Here is a 10,626-nt window from a genome sequence, read left to right on the forward strand (position 1 = left end):
ATCTAACGCGCCCTGATCAGGGGCGCCCAACCCAATATGGTTGGCGGGCCCCTGTCGTGCTGCGCATATAAAGAGGTGGGGGGCCGGGGCACGCACTACAAGGTTTGTCTGCGTAGCCACCCCCCCACCGACACACCCACCGATCTAGGGTTGCGCAGAAGCGACGGGAAGCTCCGCCGCCGCCGTCGCTCCCCGCCACCGTCACCAGCTCGCCGTCGCTCTTTCTCGCCGTCACGATGTCGACCAGTACCCCTTCATCAAGTCAGGGAGAAGGTACCTTTCTTCCTCTCCATCTCTCTTTCTCTCTCCCGACCCCAAAAACTCAAATCAAATCCCATAGAAAGAACACTACCGTGTAGATCTACACCTAGATGATCCTAAAGAATCTAACATTGGTATCAGAGCATGTTAGAGAAGTAGATCTAGAGGGTAGAACAGAAAAGGAGAAAAGAAGAGGAAAAGGAAACCCTAACCCTAACCCTAGTTCTTACCCCAAAGAGGGAGGCCGTCGGCCCCCTGTCTCCATGGCCGCGCGTTGTCAGGAGCACAGTCTTCACCGCCGTCGATGCATGGACGCTGGAAAAGGGCGCCGCCGGTGAGCCACTTGACGGCGACGCGCGCACCTACGAGTGCACGCGCGCCCCGGCAACGGGGCCAAGGGCGGCACCGCCATCAAAGCAAAGAGGTGGGGGGGGGGGGGGGCGGGCGGCGGGGAAGAGTCGTCGTGGTGGCCGGCGCTACGCCTCGCCGGCACCGGCGGACGGCCTCCGGCCGAAAGCCTGCCGCTGCCAAGAGCAGAGCTCGGCCGAGACGAGGCAGGAATGCCCTAGGGTTTCCCTAGGGTTTTCGGCCGACCGGCTCTTATACGGGCCGAAAGGCGCGCACGGCCGTCGGATCGGATGGACGGCCAGGATCGGCCGGGCGTGGGCGGACGCGCACAGGGGCCTAAAAACCCCTTTTGTTTTTTACAGAAGCATTTCTTTAACAGTTTTAGTTCAGTTTTTGCTGTTTTTTGTCTAGTTTTTTCCTATTCAAACTGAACCAACGAGATGTTTGTTTTAGGAAACAGAAAAGTGTAAAGTAATTGCTTCTGAAAAATATAAAGTTATAATTTTTGTTCATAGTTTCCGCTGCAAACAGTCTAAAAGTGTTGTTTAAATTAAAAGAACATGATTAAAGGGTTTATGTAATTGTGATCGTGTTATTTTTCCTTGACCAATGTCATTAATAGCACGATCATGATTAATAGTTAATATGTGCTTTTATTTCTATTTTCTGCCCAACGGTGATGTAGATTAAATTGCACAAACATTTGTATGTATCAAGTTTGACCAACGTTGGATTAATGCATGCAATTGTTGTTATCTTCTCACGTCATTGTGGTTTCAGGAAGGTACTACTTGATGGGATGCATCAAGGATGTTCCAACCCTCAGAGGTGACAACTACACTGAATGGAGAAAAAAAGTTGACCTAGCTTTCGTCTGTGCTGAGGTGGACTGGGTGGTTGACACTCCATAGCCCACAAAGCCGGCAGAGCCAGTCAAAGAGGATCATGATGATGATGATGCTTGGGAGAAAAAGAAGAGGCAGTATGCTCCATTCGAAATGTCATACACCCTCGAAAACAAAACGTGGCTCATCGCCAACAAAAAGTGCATGGCTTTCATAAAGAACACAATTGAGCACGCTATTGTGGGCTCAATTGCAGAGTGTGATTCCATAGGTGAGTATCTTGAAAAGATAAAGAGCCAGTTCACTGGCTCTTCAAAGGTATACACTACCCAGCTGCTAAAACGGCTGGTGACAGAAAAGTATACAGGAGGAGGACATGGCATTAGAGAACATATCCTCAGGATGAGCAACATGGCAGCCAAGCTGAAACCCATGGATGCTGATCTAGAGATCAAGCCTGCACTTCTTGTTCATCTAGTTATGGCTTCACTGCCAAAAGAGTTGACACTTTTGTTGTCAACTACAACATGCAGCCAGAGCGGTGGGATATAGAAAAGACAATAGCCATGTGTGTACAAGAGGATGACAGAATTAAGTACTCATATGGTGGTTCCCAGAACTATGTGAGGGACAACAAGAAAAAGAACAACACTCAAGGCAACCAAAGTTCTCCTTCAAAGCCACATGGTAAAGCTCCCATGTAACATCAGCATCAGCAAAAGTCTTTTTCAGTGGACAAAGATACATGCCTCCACTGCAAAATGACTGGACATTACAAGAAAGATTGCCCCGTATGGCTAAAGTCAATAATGGCAAAGAATGGTATAAACTACATTTCCTTTGTAAATGAATCCTTGTATATACATTTTTTGAAATCTACTTGGTGGATTGACTCAGGTGCAACTGTTCATGTTGCAAATTCTTTATACGGATTTCTTTCAACGCGGACTACGCAAAGAAACGAAAGATGCATTGAAGTTGCAAATGGAGTCCAAGCGGACGTTGAAGCTGTCGGTGATTTCCCTTTGGAGCTTGCCGATGGATTCACGATTCTGCTTAGAGATGTTTAATATGTTCCTTCATTACACAGAAACTTGATTAGTGTTTCACGTTTGGACAAAGTTGATTATGAATGTCATTTTGGACATGGCAAGTGTGCCATATGGTTTAATAATGATTGTGTGGGTGTTGCCTTCCTCCAGAATGAGCTTTATTTATTATCCATACGTGAAAAAGTATATTCTGTGTGTAATGTGAATGAACACGTTGCCGCATCGGAGAAAGCACAAAAGAAAAGAAAGAGGACTCATGAATCATCGAAACTATGGCACTGTCGTTTAGGCCATATTTCGAGGGGGAGAATAGAAAGACTTATCAAAACCGAAATTCTTCCTCCATTAGAGTTCTCATAAATAGAGCAATGCATAGATTGCGTTAAAGGAAAGTATGTAAAGCAAATTAAAAAGGGTGCAACACGTAGCACCAGCACACTAATAATTTTTCACACTGACATTTGTGGACCATTTCCTGTGAAAAGTGTGGATGGTTATGATTCGTTCATAACATTCACAGACGACTACTCCCGTTATGGTTATATTTATCCAATAAAAGAAAGATCAGAAGCGTTGGATAAATTTAAAATATTCAAGGCTGAAGTTGAAAATCAGCATGATAAAAAGATAAAGATAATAAGATCTGACCGTGGGGGGGCGTACTACGGTCGGCACAGCCCATATGGCCAAGTCCCTGGACCTTTTGCAAGGTTCCTATAGGAGACTGGCATAGTTGCCCAGTATTCAATACCGGACGAGCCTCGGCAAAATGGAGTAGCTGAAAGGCGTAACCGTACCCTTATGGATATGGTGCGCAGTATGATGAGTTATTCCACATTACCATTGGGATTGTGGATGGAGGCATTAAAAACCGCCATTCACATTCTCAATAGAGTACCAAGCAAGTCGGTGCCCAAAACACCGTACGAGCTGTGGACAGGAAGAGTGCTCTCTCTACAACACCTGCGGGTGTGGGGGAGCCCAGCTGAGGCCAAAGTATATATTTAACCCAAATATTGCAAAATTGGATACCAAGACAGTAAGTTGCCATTTCATTGGCTATCCTGAAAAATCAAAAGGTTTTCGTTTCTACTATCCAGACAGATACACAAAGTTTGTAGAAACAAGACACGCCGTCTTCTTAGAGGACAACATGATGAGGGGGAGCACGGTAAGCTCGAAAAGTTGATCTTGAGGAGAAGAGGGTGCATGCACCTAATCTGATGACTCATGAGCCATTCTTTTCACTACCTGTTGTTGCCGCACCGACAATTCCTGAGATTGTGGTGCCAACACCTGTTGCAACTCCACCCATGGCAACAATGAGTGAAGGTCCGGAACCTGTCCGTCAGGAGCCGACTCAACGCACTGTTGAACATGAAAGGGAGCCGCGGCAGCCACCTCCAGAAGATACGCCACATATAGAGATACAGAATGTGCCAGAAATTGAGGTCCCTAGCAGGCCTCAAAGAGTTAAAAGATCAGCCATTCCTAAATATTATAAAGTTCATAATACAGAAAGAGTTCATATGGAGAATGATCCCACTTCATATGAAGAAGCCATGAGTAGCCCTCATTCATCGAAGTGGCTGGAGGCCATGGAAGACGAGATGAAATCGATGAGTTCCAACGAAGTTTGGGACTTAGAGGAAATTCCTAAAGGAGCCAAAACGGTAGGCTGTAAATGGGTCTACAAAACCAAATATGACTCTAGAGAGAATATAGAAAAGTACAAAGCACGACTCGTGGCAAAAGGATTTGCACAAAGAGAAGGAATAGATTACAACGAGACATTTTCACCAGTCTCATGAAAGGATTTCTTCAGAATCATAATAGCACTAGTGGCGCATTTTAATTTAGAACTACATCAGATGGATGTAAAGACGGCATTTCTAAACGGGGATTTAGAAGAAAAAGTCTACATGAAACAACCTAAGGGTTTTATCATGGAAGGCAAGGAAAACATGGGATGCCGCCTAAGGAAATCCATTTATGGATTAAATCAAGCCTGTAGACAGTGGTACCTAAAGTTCAATGAGACTATTAAGAAATTTGGGTTTAAAGAGAATGTTGAGGATAACTGCGTTTATGCAAAGTTTAAAAGTGGGAAATATATTTTCCTAATTTTGTATGTGGATGATATCTTGCTTGCAAGCAGTGATGTCAGTCTAGTACTAGAACAAAGAAGTTCTTGTCCTCAAGTTTTGATATGAAAGATCTTGGTGAGGCATCATATGTTTTGGGCATAAAAATTCACCGAGATAGAAATAATGAGGTTCTAGGACTATCGCAAAAGGCATATTTAGAAAATATTCTAAAGAAATACAATATGCATGCGAGCAATGCCACACCTGCTCATATAGTCAAGGGCGACAGTTTTGGAAAATTTCAATGTCCCAAAAGCCAATACGAGATCGATCAAATGAAAGCGGTTCCATATGCTTCGGTTGTTGGAAGCCTACAGTATGCACAAGTGTGCACTCGCCTGACTTAGCTTTCGGGTTACTCGGTAGATATCAAGAAAATTCAGACATAGAGTACTGGAAAATGGTAAAGAAAGCATTGCCTTATGCGCAAGGCACAAAAGACCTCATGCTAACATTTAGAAGATTTGATTCGCTAGAGATAAGAGGGTATTCAGATGCAGACTTTGCGGGAGACAGAGTTGATAGAAAATCCACGTCTGGATATGTATTCACTCTCGCAGGCAGGGCTATTTCGTGGAGAAGCTCCAAACAGTCAATAGTTGCATCATCCACGATGTATGCAGAATTTATAGCATGTTATGAGGCCACGGGGCAGACGATATGGTTAAAGAAATTTATACCCGACTTGAAAGTGGTGGATTGTATCGACAAACCACTAAAGATGTACTGCGACAACCAGCCCACGGTATTTTATACTCACAACAACAAGTCGAGTAATGCTACCAAACCAATAGAGATAAAGTATTATGTTGTGAAAGATAAAATTCAGGATCACACTATAAGTCTCACGATGTCGACCAGTACCCCTTCGTCAAGTCAGGGAGAAGGTACCTTTCTTCCTCTCCATCTCTCTTTCTCTCTCCCCAAAAACTCAAATCAAATCCCATAGAAAGAACACTACCGTGTAGATCTACACCTAGATGATCCTAAAGCATCTAACACATGTCTGATTAATGCACTTAGATACAGCTTAAGATACTATGCATTGTAAGTGCCCACAGTCCTGGAATCTTTTTTTTCGAGAAAATGCAAAAGCTTTGCGTCTCGATGCATATATTAAGAGAGAAAGAATTATTTACAAGCCCAAGAGGGCAACACCCACATAATACAACGCAACACCTTTAGGAACCAGTGACCGATGGGAGTAGCGCTCCAAGCCCACTCGCCCCAGCCCGAGCCCAAAGCCTGGCGTCCGCCTTGATGGATTTGGTCAATGAGGCAATGCTAGGAGTCACGCTGTCGAAGACCGCCGCGTTGCGATGCTTCCAAATCCACCAGGCCGTGAGCATGATGATTGAAGCAGTGCCCTTCCGAGCCGAAGAAGGTGCGGTGCTGACTGTCGCGTGCCACCAATCCGCAAAGAGGATACCAGCCGCAGGAGGGGCGGCGGTGGATCGGATCCAAGAAAGCACCTCATGCCACAGGGAGCGGGAGAAGGGGCAGTCGACCATAAGGTGATTCATGGTCTCCATTGATTGGTCGCACAGCAAGCACCGTGGGGCATGAGACAACCCGTGGCGTGCCCTCCTCTCCGCCTGGCGGGTGAGCTAGATGAAAATTTTGACACGTGGCGGCGGCCAAGACTTCCAAGTCAGCCTCCAAGTGTCTGAAAAAACACCCCCATGAAAGAGATCGCGGTAGCATGACTTAGAAGAGTACCGTCCGTCAGCCGTCCAATTCCAGTACAGGGTATCAGCCGCATCTGAAAGCTGGACCATACGCAACCGCTCCCAAATTCGGAAGTATTGCAAAAGGGCAACAGGATCAATAATCCCCCGGATGTCGCGGATCCAACTTCTATCAGCAAGGGCCTCGCGAACGGTGCGATTTTTTTGGGTACGCCTTGGAACCAACCGAACGAGGTTTGGGGCCAGTTCCGAAATTGCACGACCGTCCAACCAACGGTCTGTCCAAAACAGAGCAGAGGCGCCATCCTTGACCACCATCTTGGTGGAGGCGAAAAAAACACTTCGCTCCAAACGAGAGAACTGTAAGTCCAGTACACGCCAAGGACGAAGAGGGTCAGTTCGCATCCGCCACATCCAGCGTACTTGGAGACTGACAGCCAGTCAAGAAAAGTCCGGAATGCCAAGGCCACCAAAGCAGAGTGGCCTGCAAACCTTGAACCAACTGACGTGGCAGTGTCCGCTACGAGTCTCAGCTCGGCCAGACCAAAGGAAGCCCCGCAAGATTTTCTCCACCCGCTTTTGTACCTTCCGATAGAGGACCAGAACCAGGATTTGGTGCAACGGGATGGCCGACAAGTCCTGGAATCTTGCCGACGGCGAGCCGTCTAAACTAAGACGCAAAGTGCATCGGTCTTCTCTTTATTAATCAAAACAAATCCTCTCTATTGACTATGTGGTCCGTGGTCACACAAAAAATAAAATCCTCTCTAGGCGTATGTGTAAACGGAAAGAGCCTAAAGCGGCAACAGGATCAGCGTACCTGATTCCACGATGCCAGACTCTCGGGAGCGCGAAGGCATTTTCGGACGAAGAGCGAGTTGATTACACGAAGTATCGGCTGGATCCGTGAATCACGGTAGCCTACGTCGCCATGGCAGCCTGCTCTAAGTTTACATAGTGTCAACTGACCCATTCGTATTCGCGGCCTCCGAGCGGATCGGCATTTTCTTCTTCCTGTTGGGCCGAGCAAAGGCATCGCCCGCTTCCTTGCTGCTTGAGTTATGGGCTACGCCTTCTTCCAGATCGTCTGGGCCATGGGTTGGGCTGTTGGCAATGACTTGCGAGTGTTTTTAACCGAGCTTGGGCTTTGCGCGAAAGAAAACACCGAGCTTGGGCCTGTGCTTGTTACGCGTACCCCTGACTCACTGGCGGTGCTAGCCCATTATGAAAGCCGGGGCAAAATGCATCGTAAACTAAAGTTTGTCCAATCCCCCTAAAAAAACCTAAAGTTTGTCCAATTCTTTTTACTACGTTAATCATCTTGTTTACTTGATTAAAGAGAGCCACTCAAAAAAAAACTTGATTAAAGAGAGATTAATTAGTGGAGCCTGGACAACTTCAGAGGGTGGTCGAGCCTTGGCTCCGCCCATGCCCTGACAAGAGCGCCACTCGTACTCCATAGGTTATTGTTTGATTAATAAAGAGAAGACCGACGCACTTTGGATCGGTCTTAGTTTACACGGCTTAAAGGCACTCCCTGCGTTCTTAAATTCTTATCGTTGTTTTAAATAATAAAAAATAATAAATTTCACAAAACCACACCTTTTGAAACTAGACTTCTAGTCAGGCACAACTCTAAGGGTTTGCAACAGAAAACCACAACTTCAGGAGTAATCATTTTCAGAAAATCCAAATTCGCCTGATTAGCAATTTTGATAGCAAAATGGACAATCGGGTCCACATGTAAGGTCTCGCGCGGTGAGGATGGGGGCTGCAGGCCGTGATGAATGGGGGCGGCGGGCCGTGTGAATGGGCCGTCGATGGCGGCTGCGGCGCACCTTGCCGAACATGAGGAAGATGGCCATGGGGAGGCTCCGAGGATTCATATCAAGAATGTAGAGGAAGCCAGGGGGGTGGTTGATAAATGTATTCAGAAAAAAATGCCAAATCAGACATTACATGTGGACTCGACTTGTCAGTTTTGCTGTCAAAATTGCTAATCAGGCGGATTTGGGTTTTCTGAAAATGATTACCCCTGAAGTTGTGGTTTTCTGTTGCAAACCCCTAGAGTTGTACCTGACTGAAAATCTAGCCTCAAAAGGTGTGGTTTTGTGAAATTTACTCTTGTCATTGTTTTTAAAGAAACTTAGGAACGGAGGGAGTATTTCAGAAGAAGACAACACATAGTACAGGGCTTAAAAAGTACTCCAACAGAAACTGTAATTTTATTTAGGTTTCATACTTCCTCAGATTCTAAATTGTTGTCGAAATATTACATGTATCTAAACGTTTTTTAAAAATAGATACATCCATATTTAGACAAATTTGAGTCAAAATTTAGAATCAGAGTGAGTATATAACAATGGAAATGGTGGTCAAAGTTATACGGAGTATCATCTTCCAGACCATATATCAATCAATGTCCAAAACGAAGCTTGCTGTGAACATGGGTGAGTGCGAGAACACGTTTATTACACAAGCAGTACTTAGCTAAGGTAGCTCAGGATCACACCTTGTTAATGGGAACAATCTCCCAGAGGGCATGAGCATAATGCGGTTCCGAATTAAAGATCCCAACGTCAGTTTCTTCCTTGATGGGACTTCCGCCCAAGGCGTTGAGCGTTCTGGCCAAGTTTCTGAGCACCCTTACTTCGCTGAAGCCGCCGTCGAGCTTCACGCCCAGCGACCATAGCATCGAGAGCTTCACGCGTTCATGGCCTCCCTTGTAGTCGGCCAGCTCCATGTTGAAGCCTTTGCTCACCAGGGCTTGCCCTGTGGCTCTGTTCACCAATGAAAACGCCCTGCGGCCTTGGTCATCGGTCACCTTCCCGACCTTGTCGAAGTCCTGGATCCAGTGCTGTTCATATGCAAAACAGACACACCAAAGAGAAGATCTCACGCGCACGAATCGGAACATCATCTAGTACTCCTGGATCCACTAGCTAGCTTATATATGGGTTCTGGTGGAGCAACTAGACTAGTGAGCGAGGTTTAAATAGAGTGCATCAAAAGTTGAAGAACTAAACCCAGTTTCTGTTGAGATCTGGAGGGGAAAGAAAGACTGGCCAGTTTGGACTTGGGGGCTAGCAGAGCAGATGGATCAATAGAAGCGGCCGTGATGGAGATGTTTTGCCTACTGCGTAGCTAGTGGGGGAGGCGAGCAGATCAGGCGCGCAGAAGGAAGAAGCTTCAAGATGGAGAAACGGATGAATTTGCGGTTCCGCTAGGCCGGCGGTGAGTCTTCTGTATCAGCCGAGCTAGCCGGGCTTAGAGGAGCGCGCGCCCAAACAAGCCAAATCTGGGACTTTGCATCCCATGACCAAGTGAGAAATTCCTTTGCGATCTATCTAATCATGCGAGAAATAATCCGCGGCCCATATGATTATCGACGGGATCTATCGATTTTGTATGATAGCTAGGCCACAGATAGGTTGGTTACCTGAGATTTATCGCTGGGGTCGGCACGGACGAGAATCACCTTACCGTCGCGGATGGCCGCGTTCAAGCTCCTGTTCGCCTTGCAGCTTATCCTCATCGGCTGCTCCGTTTCCATGCTGGGCCGGTGGCTAGATAGCTGGTGTCTCAGCTCTGTGCGTATCTAGCAGGAGAGCCCGGCCGCCGGCGGTAATCCTCTTTATGGAGTACAGACTACAGTCTACAGAGCATCCTGTTCCTGATTCCTGAATGTACGGACCCATTCAAGACTCAAGCGGTCTATTGTGGTGGGTCCCAGCGTGGCATTCGTTGAGTACACCGTACACGTCGCAAGGAAATAGCCATTTTATTGCCATTTCGGTTTGCAGGAACACGGAAAACACTAATGTCAAAATACACAGAAATGTTTCAAAGAAGTGTCTGGATGAAACACATGAATGTCGAGATTAGGTATTCAGCTAGAGCAAGAGCATCTCTACCAGGTTCCCTACAATGCAAATTGAGTGTAGCGAAAAAACATCTATGATGACCTCGTCCATCTATGTTCCTAAAGATTCCCTCTAGATATGAGAGAGAGAAAAAATCTTACGAGAATCTTTTAATTCAATACTTGATCCAAAGGGTATGTATGAAAAATCCTTAGCGTTTTCTTTTCTAAAATTTCTATGGCCAAAGAGGATCTAACTTGTTACCACCCACTAATATACTACGTAGTTGACACTTTATTAGTGACATGTGTCAACTTCGTATAAATTATAGTTGTAACTCGAAACTGTCACCAAATAATACATGAGTATCACCGTCTCAGTAACTCTTTGAAAGTAAGATTGTAACTCGTGCAAGCATGGTA

The 10,626-nt window shown here is 46.0% G+C and overlaps 1 protein-coding gene across 1 annotated transcript; it reads right to left on the reverse strand.

The window, feature by feature from the left end:
* Positions 1-8,677: 8,677 nt before the first annotated feature.
* LOC100834526 (ricin B-like lectin R40C1) lies at positions 8,678-10,004 on the reverse strand. Its single transcript, XM_003575603.3, has 2 exons — positions 9,781-10,004; positions 8,678-9,198 (listed from the first exon to the last, which is right to left on the reverse strand). The coding sequence occupies exons 1-2, from the start codon at positions 9,892-9,894 to the stop codon at positions 8,848-8,850; spliced, it is 465 nt and encodes a 154-aa protein (XP_003575651.1). The 5' UTR covers positions 9,895-10,004; the 3' UTR covers positions 8,678-8,847.
* Positions 10,005-10,626: the final 622 nt, after the last annotated feature.

Source organism: Brachypodium distachyon, chromosome 4 (assembly GCF_000005505.3).
Source record: "Brachypodium distachyon strain Bd21 chromosome 4, Brachypodium_distachyon_v3.0, whole genome shotgun sequence".
Classification (NCBI taxonomy): domain Eukaryota; kingdom Viridiplantae; phylum Streptophyta; class Magnoliopsida; order Poales; family Poaceae; genus Brachypodium; species Brachypodium distachyon.

Excerpts from the sequence above, each read along its gene's own strand:
- LOC100834526 (XM_003575603.3), bottom strand. The coding sequence starts at position 9,894 with ATGGAAACGGAGCAGCCGATGAGGATAAGCTGCAAGGCGAACAGGAGC. Across the intron at positions 9,199-9,780 it reads ACCCCAGCGATAAATCTCAG|CACTGGATCCAGGACTTCGA; the intron begins GTAACCAACCTA and ends GCATATGAACAG.